This window comes from Coffea eugenioides, chromosome 11 (genome assembly GCF_003713205.1).
Source record: "Coffea eugenioides isolate CCC68of chromosome 11, Ceug_1.0, whole genome shotgun sequence".
Taxonomy (NCBI): domain Eukaryota; kingdom Viridiplantae; phylum Streptophyta; class Magnoliopsida; order Gentianales; family Rubiaceae; genus Coffea; species Coffea eugenioides.
In genome coordinates, this window is record NC_040045.1 from 16,102,284 (window position 1) to 16,123,781 (window position 21,498).

A 21,498-nucleotide genomic window follows, 5' to 3' on the forward strand; every position below is an offset into this window, starting at 1 on the left:
TCAATCTGTACATCTCGCAATGACAATTTGTTCCATTTTAAATATTAGTTACCCCACTTTCAAATTAGTTGTCCCACCGAAGTATCATGTTATTCTTCGAAACTGTTACTTATTATGTGGTCGTGTGGTACCAAGCCAAGCCGCCAATTGTAACTTTGTTTCTGTACTAAAGGAGTAATACCTATTGAAGTGAATGTAATACTAAAGTGTAATACTCATCTTTAATACAATTAGGCACCCTATGTCAGAAAAATCTGGTGCTACAGACCGCAAATCTGCTGCTAGACACCTAATGTCTGAAGTAATTTTAGAGTTACGGTCAAGAAGCACTAATTTTAGAGTTAATGTCTGACCCTTAATGTTGGAGTACAAGTCATTTCATGATAAAAGCTAACAAATTTGTTTCATTGTCTGATGCTGATTAGCAACGCGACTTAACACTTATCAAGAGTATCGGTACTAAAAATATTGTCTAACGTTTTTTCGAAGTGATTCGCAAATTGTTCATATATTGTTACAATTCGAACATTACTACTTACAGATTTGTTCGTTCTTAGTTACAACATTCATAAAATTTCTGGTCGAATTTGAAATCCCCTATAGAGTATTGAACCAGAAGGAGGTACGAATCGTTCGCAGAGGTAGTAAATTTGGGTCATACACTGACCAAGGCCATAGAGTGTTACACATCTGACTCTTGGCCAAGAAACTGTTGTTTTGGGCTTTCTTACCTACGTGTAGAGTGTAACTGTGTATGCACATAGTGAAATGTACATGAATCCAATGTGTAACTCTGTATCCACGTGACCCATGAAGTTGGTGTACAGGACCAGAACATCATAAAAGCTGCAAAATTTGTTTTATTGTCTGAATTGATTTGAAATAGTTCACCAGCTGCATGTGACTCTACAGCTTCCATATTTGGGACGAAATTGTTGGCCTGGAATGCGTTGGGCCCCGATATTTTAGCACATTGCGAGGGTCCTGCGGACTATAAAAGGGCGCGGTTGCAGTTTTACATCCCTCAACAACAAAAGTTTGTTCGTCCCTCTTTTAATATTGTTTACACTTTCCACTATATTCCACTTCACACTTCTCGTTTCATACAACTGAACGGTGGCAATGAACTCAAATATGAAATTTGTTATTAGTAGTCTTCAAGCCCCCTCCAATGTCACTTGCAGTGTCATCAATAGAGTGTTCACACAGAAATCAAGTTCTTGGAAGCCAAATAGCAGCCAATGGGTTGCATGATGTTCGAGAAGATCTCGCTAATTTAATGAGATATTCGAGAAGGCCTTGCTACATCAATTGTTTTGGGGTTCGAAACGGTCATCTCTATGTTCTCAGTAGACACTTTTGTAAGTGTCTGCGAAATTTAATATGTCTGGGGGAGTTATTATTGTTTGGGCCAGGGGCTATGGCACAAACAAGAGAATGGCAAAGGTTCATCATATTTTATCTAGTTGTTATATCAGTAGTTGTAGCACATTGTAATATCACAAGTTGTAATATCACATACTGTTCATATATAGTTATAATGCATACGTTATTAGTTACAACTATGTACGTTCTTAGTTATAACGTTCAAAGTTTGAGATCCAAAACATAACTAACACTCAGTCCTATCCCGTGGAGAACAGGATAAAATGACAGACCCTGACAGTTGTTAAAGGTGTTCAAAATAAATGTGTACTATGATGCCACGGACATCCGCTTTGATATCACACAATAACTAAATAACATTGTGTTGCTATTTATATCACACAATAACTAAATATGTTTACATACATACACATTTAAATGTTATACCCACCATCTGCCATCCAAATTTATACCTCTTTGTTATCTCCTCCTCCTCCCCAATATTTTGGCAGACCATCGTTCCTTTCCTCCATCCAAACAATAGTGGGTCTTAGCATAGTCATGCAACCAAATTTCGAAAGATCTCATGAAAGCTCACGATCAAAGGTTCGGAAAAAAAGACGGAAGGTATCGTCGGGTCCAACCAATGCTCTAAGGAGGTACGAAACACCAGATGGGAGAATTTTATATGGTACCAAATGCGATTTCAGGAAAGCTCCACTTAACACCAACAACTCTCTGGAACTAACTGGCCACATTTTCAAAGATAGTGTCCACGAGCACCTACCCTCTGGTAATTACATTATGGAACATGAACCCATATGGGAGCCTATTCGTGAGCGAAGAATGAAACTAGAGGTATTTTGTCGCTAGCATAGCCTCCGCGTCCCGAGAACACGCTCGGCGGAACTTGTTATAGGACCAGAAGTGAATGATGCAAGCGTAGTACATAGACTACAGTGAGAAGTGATGCAAATAGAGCGCCGGCTACACAGGTTTCACGAGATTGAGGCCGCAAAAAGACATGCTATTGCAAAAGATTTTGCTGTCAATAACATTTTAGCAGATCCCATGCTTATATCCGACCCGGACCTATCTGACTTTACTGAATTAAGCGACGATGACTTTCAGAGGTACATACCCGATTGTCTAATACATGACGGCATTCCCAGGTGTTGTATGGCATACGACAGATGACGAGAGATGTAGTGAGAACCCGTAATTTTCTCATTTTCTAGGTTTTATTCTCTGTATTGGCATGTTTTTGGCCTTTTCTTTATTAGGAAAATTTTTCTGATAATTTTTATGAGTAAATATAGGTTTTAGATGATTTTTCTAGTATCGGTTAGTTTTTGAGAAATTAAGAGCGTATACTGGACGTGGGACCCGCTAGTGCGGAAAGTTCGGAAAAATTCGGCCAACTAGGTTAAGTTTTGGATACTGGGTTTAAATTATCGGGTGCTAAGAGATAATTAGACATTACCAAGTGGATTGGTGTGAGAGGAAACAAAGTGATATGCATGCATTAAATAGGGTGACAAGTGTCACCATATGATTAAATCTTGCATTTTGACTACTATTCACCTTTTTACCATTTTACTAAATAAACCCAAAAATTGACCAAAAACTCTTCATTTCCAAGCTTCTTGTGGCCGGCCACTCCAAACAAAAAGAAAGGGAAAAGCTCTCCAAATTCTTGCTCCAATCTTGCTCAAATTCAACACACCAACCGTTTAATCTTGCTTTTACTCCATAAAAACCCTAAAGTGAGTGGGTGTGAGGTGGTTAGTGAAGTTGTTTGGAAGCTTAAGGTGCTAAGTGGTCTCTTTTCTTTGGTTACTAAGGTGAGTAGTGAAGGAACCCCTCTCATCTATCTAATGATGTTTAATTAATGACTTGTGGTAGCCTAAGGGATGAGATTAGGTGTTATTTCATGATTTTGGTTGAGATTGATGACATTTTCTATTTAATCATGATTTTTCTGATTTAATATGATTCATATGTTGTGGCCATGGATGATGATTGGAAATGATCTGGAATGAAACCTTAGTGTGTCAATTGTAGTTATTTGCGGAAAATTTCCGCATTGAACGGAAATTTCGGAAGTTAGGGTTTCGATTACCCCCTTTCTGCCTGGTACTGTTCATCATAGTTAGAGGCCGAATTAGCCTTGGGTTAAAACATGAAAGTTGTAGGGAATGATATTTTAGAGATCCTTGCAAAATTTCAGGCCAATCGGAGTAGCGTAGCTTATGAAAAGACTGAAATACCCCTGCTGCCCTGTTTCTACCCGAACTTGATAATTGCTTCTGTAATTGGTTAATTTGGTTGGAGAATACTTCTGATTTGGTTGTTGACGTCTTCTTAAGAAATGTAGCCTGGTGTCTTAGCTTTCGGATGGCTTTGGAATCACTTGATTTGGACTTAGGTAGCCTGAATTACGGTTCGTTAACCAGAATACGGTTTGTTAACCTGTTTTTGCGGTTCTGGTTTAGTATATTGAATTTTTGACCTGGTTGCACTAGAAACTGGACTGAGTAGCCTTCTTCAACATTGTAGCCCTACCTCTTAGCTTCGAAACGGTGTGTATTTTACCTCCATCTGATAATCGTAGTGCCAATGGTGCCAAAACCGCTAAATGATGTCAAAAACTGTTTTTTGGGGTTTAGAACTTAACTTCATTTCCGGATTTCCCTAGCTTACTTTAGTACTTATACATTCTAATGGACCTTATTTTGGTAGTATGTGGAATTGGTTTATGACTTGTAATCGAGTCTTATTGTGCTTATTTGAATATTTTAGGGCGTGACGGTGAGTAAAGACGCTCTTTGGGCGGAAGTTTACGAAATTCCACTTGCTTGCTTGGTGAGTGTACTACTCACTTGCTTGTTACTGTGTGGCTTTGTCTATTTGAACTGGATGCCTTGAATGCTTATTTGCACTGTTGAAACTGATTAAAGTGAGGGTGTACTTGACCGCTCTCACCCCTTTTGTATTATATATGACTGTTTACCGTGAAATTGAATGATACATGCAAATACTTGAATTGGTGTCGTATGGACGAGTATCCAACGGCCTTACTGTTATCACTAAGCTCAACCCTATTGGTGGTCAATTGAATCGAGCCGGCAAGGGTTTGGTCGTGAAAATTGACGAGCCATGGGGACTGTTATATGGAATCTTGTAGTATGAGACTCTCGATTCCGGTATACTCGAGTATTACCAAATTTGTACTGTATGGAGTTCGGGCCCGGTAGGGGTATGTTGGGTGAAAGGAATGGAAGTAAAGTGGAGCCTATGGTTGGTTACTCGAAAACATTGACGAAGGGTCAATGAAGTCCGATCAAGTATACAAGCAAGGAAAGGGGCTCTTGAGAGCCGTCTGTATCCTTTTACCAACTTTATTGATGTGTACTCTTGGCTTACTTTTATTAGATGAATTGGAATGAAATGCTATCTGCTTATATGATCTTCGTTGCTTGAGTGGTAGTGTCTCACTGGGCGTAAACTCACTCTATTCCTTTTGTTTTCCTTACAGGATTTTGAATACTTTCGGAAAGGCTATGAATGTTGGTTGCCGAGTTGAGCTTATGTGAATGTAATTTGAATAGCTCCTTTTGGGCAAAACCCTAAATGTATTTTGATCCAATTATCTCCCTTTTGTATTTGTAAATTTATAAACGTATGTGTATAACACTGTTTAAATATCGTTTATGTGTCCTATTTAGTTGGGAATGTTTTTCCGAGTTATATGACATGGCACCCACTATTCACCGACGATTTGATTTGCATTTTGCTATTTTGCGATTTCGGCTTGTGTGAGCGCATATTATTTTCCTGAAACGTCTTAGATCGTGTTTGCCTGCACCGTTAGTCCTGGCGAGAGTTGGGCAGGCAGTCCGCTAATCTTTTTGGTTCGCCTTAGGGGAAAGTGGGGCTGTCACAGATGTAGTCGGATGTTCGTGAAGGTAGCAAGACAAAGTTTAATCATTATAATCTCTACTTTAACTTTTTGCCCCCTATTTGCATATTAATCATGCCTATTAAAGATCCTTGTACTAGTTCTAACCTATTGTAACATACAACTAATTGCTTGTAACTCATTCTGTACTCTTCGTTATGAATATTTGTTGCATTATAAAACTTAGTTTTGACAAACGAAATTAGTTGTCCCCTCACACTATCATTTTCTTCTGCGCAACTATTACCTTATTGTGGTCGCGTGGTTATTTGATCATAATTAAATTAGGAAGATTCTTGTAATACCTATTGAAATGCCTGTAATACATTATGTCAATGGTGCGAACCGTTCATTCTGAAAATGTAACCCATATGTAGTGAATTATGAAAAATTTTTGGTGACTAAATGACACATAATAATTCACCAAGGCGTCGTAACAAAATAATAACAATTTGTTAAGGCCGATTGCTATATGATACATATAACCATTCTAAGTGCCATCCATGCCAATAAAGATGTTATTTACAATTGGAGCTGACTGTTGGACAATACTATATATATCACGACAGCCATTTGTTATGGTATTCTATGAAAAATACCATAATCATAAAGAAGAACGTTCAATCGTATTGCAAAAATTGTTACTCTAATTTTCGGTCGACTTTATAATTTCTTAACAACTTATACAACCCATTACAGAACAATTGATGACTACTAATACTGAAAATTAATACAATTGTAACCCACTTGTCTAAGTTTGAACAGAGTGAAACATTGAAGGTCCCTGTACAGGCACATGAATAACTTGTAACAGCTTATTAAGTGCTTGTAACGTAGATATGCAGCATTCCCAACATTGCCGACATGGAGGTCCAATAACAAATGTTCGTCGAAAAACACCGCAAATCTCGTTCAGGACAACTAATGTATGAAAATAAAAAAAAATCTAGTCAGTTACAGTCAACATGCACTAATTCATTTCAAAATTGTAGATTAAAAGAAACTGACAATATGGAAGCGATTGAAACTGAACAATATCTTCAACAGAGAAGTACTAACATCAATAAATGAGGTTGACTTGGTGAATGAATAATTGGAACTCAATAGTTTGGTCAACCACTTAATGTGTCATTAAAAAATTAGACGTACACATCATTCATCAACCTACTTCTGCGGGGGGGCGACGCCAACAGCTAGTTGCAAACTCTGGGTGTTGTTTATTTCCTGAAATGCATAACGATGGCAAATCAGCTAATACACCTAATGGAACATACGATTAATAATATACGGTGTCCAAGTATTCAATTAACAATACTACATAAACATGTGATGTAACGATAAAAGTTTGTCACCTGTGGTGATGGTGAAAATACATGATATGCATCAATGTCACGGTGTATTGAAATTGCCGCACGCTCCTCCTACATTATATAATATAACTATTCAACTATCAACAAATCATTACCAGTGCCTATATTGCTCACTTCAAAAGCTAAATTGGACAAGACAATATAAAAAAAAATGATATATCAGACCATTAAGATATCTCTGACAGAGTTATGCTTGGAAAAAACAGAAAATTTAGGGTGCATCCATTCTGTAGGGGACTGTTGCAGGAAGCCCCTGATTAGGCAACCGGAGGACCTTCGAATAATACAAAATAATTTGTTATAGAAGCGATCATACGTTAACTACATAATAGACATGCTTTGAAGCGTTTAGGTGCCCACCATTACAATAAGCAAAAAAGTAGTTGTACGATACGAATAACAAAGTCTTTATTTTTCCTACTAAATGTATGCATACCATTTCACTTTCCTCGATTTCGGGAGCAACAGCGTTTGGAGAGCCATTCACCGACTGGCTCCTTGAATGCGTCTACGAGTTTAGAATGGTCAAATAATTGTATAAGACAAACAAAATAGGTATATCAGGAGGGATGACGGGCGTAACAAAATTATCACATAATGTAACATCGATGTAACTAATTATGCTATTAGAAACATCTAAATAAAAGCTAAAGCCATGACCATTTTATACTAACCGAAACAGAGTCAGTAGATGAACGGCATCCCAAAAACATGTGTTCATCAAATTCAAGTGACGTCGGCTCCGATTCTGAGACCTGTATTATTGACACGACAATAATGTTACTTCATAGTGAATGGTACCTAAACTTGAGTTAACGGAAATATAATAAGAATGTTTTATCATAAATGTTTACCATAAAAAAAAATGGATCCATACCGTAGTCTGTGTAGTCCTTGACAATCTAGAATTTCTTTTTACTCTGTCAAATTTATCGACCCAACTTCGCATCACTCTATTTCTCTTCCCACCGGCTCGTTTTTTAATGACTCTTGCGACTACTACCTCTCCCATTTCATTTACAATTTCAATTTTATCACGTTCCTCTACATTCAGATTTTTATGATTTTGCGAAGGTTGCTCTTCATTTTCTGAGAGGAGGAGCTCAACTCTCTTTGCCAAAACGGATATGACGGTGATTACTACTTTGCTGGTGTCCTCCGACATTGCTGCTCGAGTTGCGACCTTAATCATGGCTGGAGCGAGTTCCCGATAACGAGTTGAAATGATTGCTTTTGGATCAGCCATAATTTCCCGTCCTCGCCGATCAAAACAGTCTCCAGTCCGAGCTCTTTTTGTCCATCGCCTCTTAACGTATTCAGGAGGAATTGTCTTTATGCCCACGGTATCAAATACCTTCAACGCGTGCCCACACAAAATTCCTTCATTCTCATATTTTTTGCAACTACAGCGTACACTTAGATCATTCCGATTGAATACCACTATTCTTTCAGGTCCTCCATCATATCTCATGACAGCAAACTCCACAAACATCCCTGCATTTTGTCATTTCAATATAACCATAGCTGTGGACTCGCCATATTCATTTTGGAATGCAACAAATACGGTTGGTGAATATGTATCTGCAGCATGCACAAGCATAGGTGTTTGCCTCAACCCAACCATGGGGAGCTTTTGCCTCATTTCATATTCTACGATGAGTTCATTATGTCTCTTATCATCAACCACCCGATTGAAATGTCTAAAGAACTGCACAAGGTCGTGATCCAGTTTCAAATAATTTTTAATTGCTGCATTTAGGCTTTCGCTAAGTTGGGTGCTTTGTATTCCCGCGGTCCATCTTTCTTTCATCATACACCTTGCCCACTTATCACGAATTCGATACAGCCCGGAAAGCCATTCATTATTTTCAAGATTGTGTTTCTTCACCATCGCCTCCCACACCCTGTTGAATTGTTCGACTTCTTCAATCTCATACATGCAGGCACCAAACATGTATGGAAGGTCACTACTTTCCTTGTAGTGATTGCCAAGATGTTTCATAAAATTACGTCTTATATGAAACGTACATAGACCGTGAAACGTTTAGGGCATGACAAGTGAAAAAGCGGCTGCCATGGCGTGATCTTGGTCTGTTAGTATGGTGCTTGGACGCTTTCCGCACATTGCTTCTAGAAATGTACCAAACACCCATTTGAAAGAATCTATCGTCTCATCATACATAAGGGCAGCACCGAATATCACAATTTGCCTATGTTGGTTAAAACCCACAAATACTCCAAGTGGCCGGTATTCTTTATTTGTTTTGTAGGTTGTGTCGAATGTGACTACGTCTCCAAAAAAGTTGTAGTTAATTAACATTCCTGCATCAGCCCAAAAGATATTCGTTATCTGTTCTTCACAGTCCAGCTGTACGGCATAAAAAAAGGATGGATTCTCAAGTGTTTGCTCTTGAAAATAATTCAGCATACTATCTGCTTCTCCATATTTCAAGCTCCTTTCCCATCTCGTTCGAAGATATCGTTTAAGATTATCCCGAGTATATCCCACATTGCTCATCCCACCTGCCTCCTTTCCCATAAGCTCATGGCTCTGTTTCAATGAAATCCCAGCATCTTCGCTTATTTCAGCTTGGAATCCTTGAGCCACACTCACTTTTCTTTGTGATGGTATCATGTGCGCACATTGAGCAATGTGCAACTCATGGTTATGCTCTAAAACAAGGTCATGCACACGGTACTTCATTGTCCCTCTAAGCAACACGATAACCATTTTAGCTCCACACCCTGTTTTCGTCGGCACTCGTGTCCTCTTTGGCATCACATCACCTTCGTACTTGCGCTTCACACCTTCCTTGCAGCAACTATATCTCCTAGACGTGGTCACGCCGTCTTTGTCATTATTTAGATAGTCTTTACGTACACTAAAACTCATTTTAAAGGCATACTTGTTGTAAAACTTCTATGCATCCTCTTCACTGCTGAACTCCATTCCTAACTCAGGAGTCCCATCTTCTGCCAATTTGCTGCAATCCATTACTTCTGCTCCTACCAATTATGCATCAAACACCCTAATTTGCAACACTTCATGAATAGTATGTACATAAATGACAACATAAATGTATATTACCATTCATAATGTGTTATGAATCACACATTACTCGTATACTAAATCCTATTATTACGCTTATCAATATGATTAATGATTCACATCACCTTACTTTTACTCTAAGACAACGGCATTATCTATGTACAAATACAACTCCATGTACAATAACTTATACGGACCGTAATGTATTGATCACACGATGTAAGTCTATTTTAACTGTATGTACATCCATGCTGGTGATTATATTTTGATTCTAGGTTCTTTAGCTCACTGGACCTTATATTTTGATTCGTTAATGAATACCGCATAAGCCAACTCCGCATTTTCTACTATTTCTACATTTTGAGGGCCAAACAAGCACTTTCGACTCATTGTAATATATTTCTTACATCATGTAATTTACTTATAACACAAGGTTCACCAATTTATTATTCACATATATGTCTTTTCCTCTGTTTCACCTCATTCAACTCTACGCCTCCATTTTATACACACTGCATGGTCAGGAGAGGGGCAAACTAATATTGCCCTATGAGCATGGACCAACTATTAGATGCACAATGATTCATATCAATTGTAATACGGTGGCTATAACATGTAACTAATTTACAACAGGATGTACATTCATTCACTTGTTAAATATGACTTTGTTTCTCTCATCTTTCCCTAATTCCGTTCGACGGTTTACTTGAATACATACCCCTAGGTCTTCCAAAAACTACTATCCCATTATAGTCCATCACCGAAAAGCTGAATGCTCACACACACACAGATACGGTACACACATACAAATACAGTACAACTTCACTATTCTTCTATCATTTTCATATTATGTTTTCAGTGACTCTAATTTCATCCTTTATTTAACAGATATGCATTTGGGTGACAAATTATTGGTCACAATTACTGACATGGTTTAGTCACGTTACCTTGGTCTGCTAATACGCTTTACATTTCATCGAAGTCGGAGAGCGTAGCTGCTTCTGCTATTAAGTTGAAGGACAAAATCTGGGTTCGTGAGATGCTGAATTTCCTCTGTTTGCTTCTACCTTACAGCCTGCCTTGCACGCATTCAAAATAGATACAACACTCCCATACCCAGTTGAAGACCACAGCTGCTTCTGCTATTCAGTTTTACGAACAAACTTTGGCTTCGTCTCTGTTTGCTTCTACCTTGCCGCCTGCCTCTCCACCCACTTTTCTGTCAATTGCTACCTTCATCAGAGTAGACTACACCCACTTCACCTAGAAACACCCAGTAGGTCGAATCCCACCCGAACTTCAGCTTTCTACCTTCAGTGAGCGGTCGGTCAGAGTAGACTACCTTCAGAAGCATGCCAAGACTCTTCCCTCAGTTTTGTTTTCTGCGGCTAATTCAAAATTTCAACTTGAATTTCAAAATCTACTTCTCTTCCGTTTGCTCCGTCTGCTCCCGTTTAGAAGTCAACATTTTTTTATTTGGAACGGCGTCGTTTTTATGCCCTGCTTGAGCCTTGCTTACTTGGCTCAGTTGTCTCCTCACGTTTCTGATTGTGAGGAGACCGTTCAGGAGTGGTCTCCTGCCCCGTATCCATGTCATCAAATGCTCCACTATTTGGGCCCAGCATAATGATGTGGCATTACCACATTATCCATGGAGTTCATAGATATACACGTCATTATTCAAATTAGAATGGCATTGGGGTAAATTCACTCAACGTCCCTTATTTTTTAATAAACTTTGAATAGTGATGAATTCCCTTATCTTGAATTATAACGAACTTATATCCTCTTTTTGAAATTCTATTATTCCTTTTATCATTACCCAGAATTTCGCATGTTATTTTAATATTTTTTGTCTCAAATTTGATAATTAACTACTGAACTTAATCAAAAGGTTATAAGTAAAGAGTTTTAAACCTAACAGATATCAAGACCTAAAATGTGACAACAAAAATTTCAAAAACGTGGGTTTTATGTAATGGATGCATTGAATTGGGCCTTTGCGTCAGCCATTGTATACTTAAGCAATATTAATAACATGTAATGGAACCGTAAATTATACGCAAAAGGCTTACTGGTTCGAGGAAAAATCGACCATTAACCCCAATTATTAAACTACTTTAGTCCAAATGACCCTTAGCTGTTCATGACTTGTGTGGGTAAAATTAACCATTAACTTTAGTTATCAAACAATCCCACAGAAAAGACCCTTAACAGTAACTTACGATTCATGGTCAATGGGAATAAAACTGGTCACTTATCAAACAACTTTACTGAAATAACCTTTAAAACTAAGATACCGTTGATGGTCCTTGCATGTAGAATTGAAAATTCAACAAAAGCAGAGTTAGAGGGGAATAGGCAACTTTTAGTTTCCCTTCTTTACCAAATTATCCTCTCTTCTATTTTAAATATCACGTGTCAAACATGTAGGTTGGTAGAGTAAACCACTTTTTCTTTTTAGCAAGTTCTTGATTCATTAAGTTGCAAATGCAAAGGATTTGACACATCTACTCTAGCAATAGCAAGATCTCCAGCAAAAGAACAATCTACTTTTTCACAGTTGCCAGCGTAGAATGCCTTATTGATGCAAGTCGCTGTTTTTGGGTACAAGCGGACGGAAAGAGCTGGTCCAACGGATAGTCAAAGAGAACTATGCACTCTTTGCTTGACTTTAAACAAAATATAAGTCCAGACACAAAACCAAAATCAAAATATAAGTCCAGACACAAAACCAAATCCAAAACAGTTGGGGGAAAAACGGAAGCAGAAATGCTGCCCAAAAAAGGCAAGTGAAAACGAATGTGGCTAATTATATTCTGCAGAATCAACAATGGATACAAAAGCACATACAAGGATCTTAAGGCCAACAAGGAAGCTTATGTTTAAAACAGTAATTATCACAAATCACTCCACTTTCTGCAAATTTATGCAGAGTATTGGCCTATTCTATAATAAAAAAGCATTCAGATCCTGCTAGCTGTTTCCCGAAGTGGAGACCTCAGCGCTGCAGAACGGACAAACCTACAGCCGAAAAGAAGAAATAAAACATAAAAAGACAACCTCAAAGTCAGCAACAAGAAGAATCAAGCTGATGGTTGAAGAAATGTAACTTGGAAGCCAACTTAATTCATACACTTGGAAGCTGATTTTTTTTTGGGGTCAAATGACAAAGGAAAATGAAGTTGGACATGGCATGGTCTGGAGGAGGAAATAGAGACCAATTGGGAAAAGCAGACTACATTGTGAAAACAGTAGAACAACAGGACTTAGACACCAGAGAGTTGGATGAGGTCATTAATATGTCAATAACAGCACTTTGAAGAAAAATCCAGGTTACTATCAAAACAGGAGTCTTCTCAAGTCAGTGTCCTTGGTAACACTTCAACTTAATTATTCTTGTTCTAAGACTATGAACACTTTAGTAGTCTTTTAAGTATTTTGTATCATTTTACGTATTTTGTATCATGCCTAGATTAGTATGTTAAAGCAATCAAATGTTATTATTGTCAATAAGAGTTACAAGCACTTTTGTGGCTTGTAAAATTTCTAAAACAGGTATGTGACTTTTGCCTTTGCACCTGCCCTTTTGGATCCTTAGGGCACTGTAAAAATACAAATGCTGTGCTTCTCTTTACTTAACCAAGGTATAAAGAATCCTGAGGTTCTGTTAATTCTTACAAAGGTCAAGTTCAAACAACATACCCATTGGATGCAACTCAAAAAACTGATAACCAAGCCGGCCAACATACCTTATTTATCTTTAACCAATTGTTTATACAATCCGGGTGGTAAGAATGCTTGCAAGAAAGCACTGTCAATCTGTCACCTTCCTCATAGTCCAACCTACAAATTACGCACCTGCAAGAAAAAATTTTCAATTCCTGAATTACCACATGATAACTGGTTACATGTAAAGTACAAAGCACAAAGCATTTGGCGAAACTTCAACAAATCGAATATCTTCGGAATAATGAACTCAGAGTCAATCAGACCGCTAGTCCATAGATTTGTCCTAATATGAACACTTTCTTAGTTCCAAAATTAATTTGATCCACTATGGAAATTTTTTCTAGCTGTTTTTCTTTTTCAGCCTTATATTCCAATTTCACTGACCTTCCCAACATACCATCCAATAAAGGTGTAAATATAAAATCTCTAATATTGACGCTTGGCGGAGATTTGAAATGGTAAGAGACATACAGAAGGGATAACTTTAAAAACCATAGATGACATTCGTATATCTGCAACAATGTTGGTAAATGCCAATATGTCACATCAGTTATGTATACTTACGAATCAGTGCTTCCAGCCTCTGTGCACTGAGACTTATAGCTCATTGCTGGCAAAGAGGCAATTGTGTCGGCAGAAAGACCCCTGCTCTCAGTTCCAACAACCTCACCCAAGGCAAGCAATTCCTAATATAAATACAAAGTAAATGAGAAAAGTTAGAAGTATGATCCCATCAACAGCCACCACTATACTCATTGTTGTAACAGTAAATCCAATGAAACCAATTTCAAACACCAGATTCACCTCATATGATAGCTCATCAGGATCAACTTCTTCCCATGCATCCTGAAAAACCAATAGGCTGATCATTCATGATATCCACCAGAAAGTTTAATCTCATAATCTTTGAAATCATGTATCCAGAAAAGCTTGAATTTCAGTGATGACTGCACTACATAAATGGTATTCAAGAAGGAATCAGAAGGTTGAACGATTGTGCAGATAAACTAACTGCAAGCAACTCCATTCAAGCACAAGTAAAACTACGTAAGCTCACTAGGCTTAACAACATTTAAGAAAGCAAATGTGACCAACTACTCAGAGCTAAAACCCTACTCTTGTTCCATGCTCATGAATTTTGAATAAAAAAATTGTCCCTTGACCACATGCAGAACAAAACTTTGAAGAATCAACATAGCAGGTGTAGCTTGTGTGTCTGACCAAAACTTCCTGATTGGTTTGCTTTTTTCTTTTTGTCTCTTAGCCAGGCACTCCAGCCTCCGCCCAGGAGAGATGTTTTAAGGAAAAAAAAAAATGTTTACACTGAAAATACGTCTATTTGGAAATCCCAGACGAGATTTGAGGCAACATTATGCAATTGCAATAGTAGGAGAATCAAAAGCGCACACCCAAACATATACATATACATACAGATGCATATATATATGTGTGTGTGTGTGTGCGCGCGCGCGTTGAACATGCAAAAATAAATAAACGCAGCAAAAAAAAATACATCAGGACCTGGAAAATGCCTTCAAACTGCACATAAAAGGAATTTTGTAGATCACATAAATTACACTACTATATGTAGTAATTATCAAGACTTAGAAAAAATTTTAAAAACGACTAAATAATGAAACAAACTACAAAGGCAGGATTTGCAAAGAGATGACTGGAACTTATTAATTCATAAAGCACAAAGGGTAAATGCAAAGTAAAGATCTCATTTTAACACTTGCATCACTCATAAAGAAAATTCTGCTTCTAACAAGTAGATGAAAGGCACTTTCTATTTTGTTGATAAGTTAAACAATAGAAAGTTAAACAATAGAAAGTTAAACAATAGAAAGTAAAGGGGGAACTAAAATCGGTCTATAGCATTAAGCATACTAGAAATAAGCAAACCTAGATGTTTAAGAAATGCAAAAGAACACAAAAGATGCAGAACAAGAATCTAATTCAAATGAGAGCACAAGCAAAGATCCACCATAATGAAAACGGGCTAAGCAACCATTAAAAAGGTTCAAACCCTGTATGACAGCTCTTTCTTTAATCCTCTTCGTGTATAAATAGGAAAATCTATATGATGGACAGATGGAGAATGTTAAGTATGCGTATTTGCATAGCCTGAATTTCAACGACTTGGCAATCAGCAGTTCATATTTGTTCGAAGCAATTCAAATTCCTATTGAACAGCACAATGTTTAAGAATTGAAATTTGTTATGAACTCTGAACTGTGCTTACAACGATCTGTTTATTTCAACAAAACTCAAAAGACTGAGGTTCGCTACAGCAGATAATAAACAATTTTACATAATCGATTAAAAATCACACCAAGGATTTACTTATTCGTTCCAAATTAGCACACTTGCAAATCCAAGAACTTTGATATCAATCCACTAGTATATCAGAGATTGAGGCCCAGAAGAAAAATAAAAAAATAAAAAAAATTATGAAATGCCAGTGAGCTAAGACCTTAGTCCATTTTCGCTTTTTCTTCAAAGATTATGTGGCCAACATAACTGTTTAAGGATTCCTTCAATCTTTTTCTAGACGTGATGCATAAGTTTAGCCCTCATCATTTCAAAACACTTCCGACATGCTATATATTCTTCTTCTTTACCTTTTTCTTTCTTCACCAGGTGCACATCATCAGCTAATTATCATTCAGAACTAAATCTTTTATATCCTTGAGGGGGATTGAGATCATGTGAATAAAAGGGAAAACCAAGAGTGAAAGATTAACTGTGTAAGGAAAAAAAAGTTAGAGAAGTTTCTAAGAGTCGAGAAAATTTGTTGAAGTTTGTTATCCCAGTCCTAAAGTCAAATAACTAAAGCACTAACAAATAGAGCAGCAATCCAACCTTGTTAATCCGAAGACACTTCACACCACAAAGTTTGACACATGACCACACTTCAGAACGATGCAGATCATTCACTTGCAGGTAGGCAACTCAGCTGAGCCAATCCATACACTATGCTGCTCAAGCTTGATCATTTATTAAAGTATTTAAGCTTCACATGTATACTGTAAAGTGAGCTCAAATGCTTTTTATACAACTAAGGTCAAGTAAATTAATACATTTCCTATAACAATAGCATTTAATCTTTATTGAGTACACAATAAGCTGAGATTGACAACTTAATGACACTCAAAACATGTACAACCATAGTGTTAGTTTATAGACAAATAAGAGTGAGCTCTTAAGATGCCAATATAGAATCACATTCTGTATAGCTATTTCTTGCTGTACAATTAATGTTGAACGGCAACTTTTCGCTTCTCGAATACCTAGCTCCTCAAATAGCAATAGATTAATCTAACTTGAAAGCTACGACCTAGAGTATGAGCAGCTCCAAATCTTGCCTCGTTCTTTGGCCTTTTGCTTTCCCCCTCAACCAGCCATAACATAAAAGGAAAAGTTTTAATTCCAGCAATGGAAAGATAGGGAATTCTGTCTACCATTCCGTTGTAAACAACAATCTTATCATAGATCCATCAGCGTCTCAAAGTTATATAATTTTTCCCCATGAACATTACAAAATTTGCTAAATTGATGGCCATCTAGTATCCTTTCAACTAAAGGAGAAAAATGTCAGATATGAACAACACAACTTTCTAAGCAGTTGACACTGATAAATATTGAACAGAGATAACTCAGCAGCAAAATCATCGAAGACTAAGCCATCAGAGAACTTGTAGCACTCAGATCTTTTTTGTTATTTTGGTTAAGAAAAAAAAATAATCACCTGAGAATTACCATCATCTTCTTCTTCATCATCAGCTTCACCAATAACCACTAACAATCACCAGAAACTTCATTAACTCAAATTTCCAAAGAGAACTGCCAAGAAAAGAAAAATGTCCAAGCAAGAACAAATTTGATGAAGCCACTTACTTTCATTTATTCCAGCCATGGACAGCAATCTAGCAGCCATTTCCCTTTCTTCCGCATCTTGCAATGCTCGAGCATAGGCTTCATCACTTGAATAAGCAGACGGATCAATTTCAACATTCTGGCTGTCATCCTCCTCTTCCTCATCCTGTGCATTAACATCAAATGCATCTTCTTCTTCTTCCTCATTTTCATCCTCTTCTACTTCACTGCCATCATATTCTTCTTCGCTGGGATCATCAAAATCATCATCCTCGTCATCTACATGCCCATAGCTCCCACCTTCCCAACTTCCATAATCACTTCCCTCACCAACATTCATTCTTAACATCATATAAGCTCTCTCCTGTAGCATAACCAGTAAGTTTGTTTGATAAACCCAAAACAGCAAAACCAATAAGCAACTAAAATATAAGATCAATGTCCCATGAGGAACATTTACTCTAAAGATTCAATGATGTTGATATCTGGTTTTAGAGGTAAAATATCTTGTTACTAACAAAAAAAAAAAGGAAACATTTCATTCATTTTAGTAATGAAAATGAAAGATTAATTTGACCTACAATATAAGGAAACGGTCAGAATGATCCGAATTGAAATAGAGCACACAGCACAAGCAGAAATGTATATTCTGTAACAATTCCTGCAAAATCTTTGCTCCCCGAACCCCCCAACAACAACAACAACCCAAAAAAATGTTGTACGATAGATTGATGAAACTTCATAAAAACTCGTGCTTCAAAGCAAAGCTCCACCTGACTTAAGTGCTAATAGTAGGGAAAGACACATTTGACATACTCTAATTGAAAGTCTGTTTTCCTATTTAGGACGATGACCTCACAGGCCATTTAAACACTAACAGTCTAATTGGATTTTAAATCCTTCCCGCTTCTTAAACAATTTAATTACAAAACATCTAAACTTGACAGCATCAATGCCCCACAGATTACTTCCCCAAAAGCATATTTCGTTATGCAAAAATAAACATTAAATATAGAAGCAATACGCAAACACCATAAAACCAATAAGCCCCGCCCAAACAAAAACGTACAGTAAAAATATCAAAAGTAACATATTCTCAAGAATTCTCACGAAACCAAAACATACAGAGACAAATATACCACCATTATAGCTCTATATTCCAAACTCATCTGACCAAAATGCCACCAACTCAAAGTGCAATTCAAATTTCAAATTGCCAGAACCCCCTTCCCCCCAACCCACCAATAAACCATAACAAAAAGAAACCCTAAATATCAACATTAAAAGCTAAAATAACTCATAAACCATGTAACCCAAACAGCTCTTCTAAAAGCAGTGCATATATTAAAAAAAATACCGGAATTCGCAAAATTGAACGTCAAATATATAAAGGCATAAATGTTCCAAGATAATTGCTTTTCTAATCAAAATCAATCACTGGTACCTGTTCTTGAAGAGTCCGGGCTAGGGCAAGATCGGCGTCTTCTTGACTGAGGTCGGTGAACGGCGTTCTCTGCCGGCGGCCATCGCCGCCTCGTTCTGTATCGTTATTGTTACTGTTACCAGCAGAATTATTAACTGGAATAGTGCTAGGGTTTTCTTCTTGGTTGATGGAATTATTTTCGGATTTACGATCCTCCATTATTATTGGAATGATAAATTCTTCAAATTAAACGAGAAGAATAAAGTTATTATCAATGATTGGGAAAAAATAGTAATTAGTTAATAAAAATAGTTTATATACAGAAAGCGTCTAATCTGAAAAGTGGGAAGGGATAAGATGGAAAAGGAAGAAATCGGAGACGTAGAAGAAAGGGATGCTTAGAGAGAGAAGGAAAAGCAACTGAGAGAAGCAAAAAATGAGAAAGACAAAAGCCCAAAGGATGTGTGGAGATTTGGTGTTTGATTCTTTTAGTGCGCTGCTGTTCAAATGCTTTAATTTGAAATTCTTCCTCTCTTGTACAAGAAGGCATAATAATTAGGATTTTTATCAGTTTACCCCCCTAAACTATATTTCAGCTATCAGTTTAGTCCTTAACGTTAACTTTTAGCCACTTAAATCCTTGGACTAACTGTCCTAAAAGTTAACAACTTAAATATCCTTGGACTGTTTGATTAGTCCAAGGATATTTAAGTTGTTATGTTTGATTCTTTTAGTGCACTGCTGTTCAAATGCTTTAATTTGAAATTCTTCCTCTCTTGTACAGAGAAGGCATAATAATTAGGATTTTTATCAGTTTACCGTCTTAAACTATACCCCAACTATTAGTTTAGTCCCTAACGTTAACTTTTAGTCACTTAAATCCTTGGACTAACTGTTTGACAGTTAGTCCAAGGATTTAAGTGACTAAAAGTTAACAACTTAAATCCTTGGACTAACTGTTTGACAGTTAGTCCAAGGATTTAAGTGACTAAAAGATAACGTTAGGGGCTAAACTAATAGTTGGAGTATAGTTTAAGGGGGTAAACTGATAAAAACCCCATTTTATAATTCACGTAAAAAAATATGTTTGATCCAACTTAATTATAAATGGACAAATATACCCATAAATTGCACTGCTAACTAACTAAAGTTTAGTGAAAAATTTTATGACAAAAATACCCTCTCCTTATGCTTTAAGTATAAAACAAGGATTAGAAAGCTTTTCTCTCCTCTATTTTCTTAAATTGTTTACAAAATTTTTTATTTTGTGCAATACCTTGTCAAGACATTGCAAATATGATGATATCGAAGTGTGGAATTTCATAACCTATTTGCACGTCATCAAGTAAAGACAATCTTGAAGGAAATTTTTATAGTTATTCCATTATAAGGTCTATTTTTTCTCAAGTGATATATTAGTAAAAAAAATTTCCCTACTGATCCTTTTCTTTTCATAATTTTCCAAATTATAAGAACATGCGAGTTTTTCCAAATTGAAGCAATTCTCACATATTAGCAGGGCAATTTATGGGTATATTTGTCCATTTATAATTAAGTTGGATCTAAACATGTCTTTTTACGTGAATTATAAAATGCCTTCTTATTTGACCGTTAGTCCAAGGACTTCAGTGACTAAAAGTTAATGTTAGGGACTAAACTGATAGTTGGGGTATAGTTTAATGGGGTAAACTGATAAAAACCCTAATAATTAACTAGTGCTCTGTGCACATTCACTACGTGTGCAATAAAAAATACATAATATTTATAGTTATATATTTTAAATAAAATTTTGATTATTGAAGCAAACTTTAATCTATTAAATATTTTTCATAAAATAATTTTATATCGTTAGTTAGTTATGTTTAAAACATATAATTAAATAGTTAAAATAAAAAATAGTCATGAATAGTTATAGGTAGTTAAAATAAAAGTAATTTTTATAAAGACAAAAATGATAATTCATAAAATGATAATAAATGTTAACACTAATGTTAATCCCAAACCCCTTCCTCAGACTTTATATATAGTATAGATTTCAAGGAAATTTCTACTCTAACAGCATACAACGTATACAATAGATATATATCTAGTTTCTGATTTTTTAGAGTTTATAAATTTGTGTCCATGCTAGCATATTTTAAGTTGTTTCTTTTGTATGTGAACTCATAAATTTCATAATCTCACATCTTTACAATAATAAATTCCGTGTAGGTATTAACACCAATTTGATGTTAACTTTGTGTGATTTCAAATTTACTTTTATCTCTATTTATACCATATATAAAGGGGTAAGGAATCTTTTGGTGTAAATAAAAAGTTGTTATCTTATGATATTCCTAAATTACCTTTAAATATGACTATCCACTGTCATATCTACCTTTGTCTCTCCTACCCACTGTCATATCTACCTTTGTTTCTCGTATCAACTATCATATCTACTTCTGCTTCTCTTTTTATAACTACCCATTGTCACATAATAATTTATTTGAATATTTTATTTATGTAAATGTCAATTTTCCGTATGTTTTATAAAAATATAAAAATAAATCTCATAAAAAATCAACAAATATCTTTAAAATTTTTTTATATATTTATTTATTATTGTGCTAGCATCGAGTGTGCCTTAAGCACTAGTACGTAGACATGTATGTGGTAGTAGTGAAACTTTTAACAGTCACACATAAAAATTGAAATATATGAATATTAATACGAGTCTACT

General features: G+C 36.2%; 2 protein-coding genes across 2 annotated transcripts; both read right to left on the reverse strand.

Annotated features, from left to right (window-relative positions):
- Positions 1–8,740: 8,740 nt before the first annotated feature.
- LOC113752004 (protein FAR1-RELATED SEQUENCE 5-like) lies at positions 8,741–9,589 on the reverse strand. The gene has a single exon (XM_027296148.1). The coding sequence runs from the start codon at positions 9,587–9,589 to the stop codon at positions 8,741–8,743; it is 849 nt and encodes a 282-aa protein (XP_027151949.1).
- A 2,842-nt stretch (positions 9,590–12,431) lies between these two features.
- Positions 12,432–19,246, reverse strand: LOC113754266 (E3 ubiquitin ligase BIG BROTHER-related-like). Its single transcript, XM_027298642.1, has 7 exons — positions 18,801–19,246; positions 17,378–17,720; positions 17,229–17,278; positions 14,282–14,323; positions 14,042–14,163; positions 13,498–13,606; positions 12,432–12,769 (listed from the first exon to the last, which is right to left on the reverse strand). The coding sequence occupies exons 1-7, from the start codon at positions 18,996–18,998 to the stop codon at positions 12,722–12,724; spliced, it is 912 nt and encodes a 303-aa protein (XP_027154443.1). The 5' UTR covers positions 18,999–19,246; the 3' UTR covers positions 12,432–12,721.
- Positions 19,247–21,498: the final 2,252 nt, after the last annotated feature.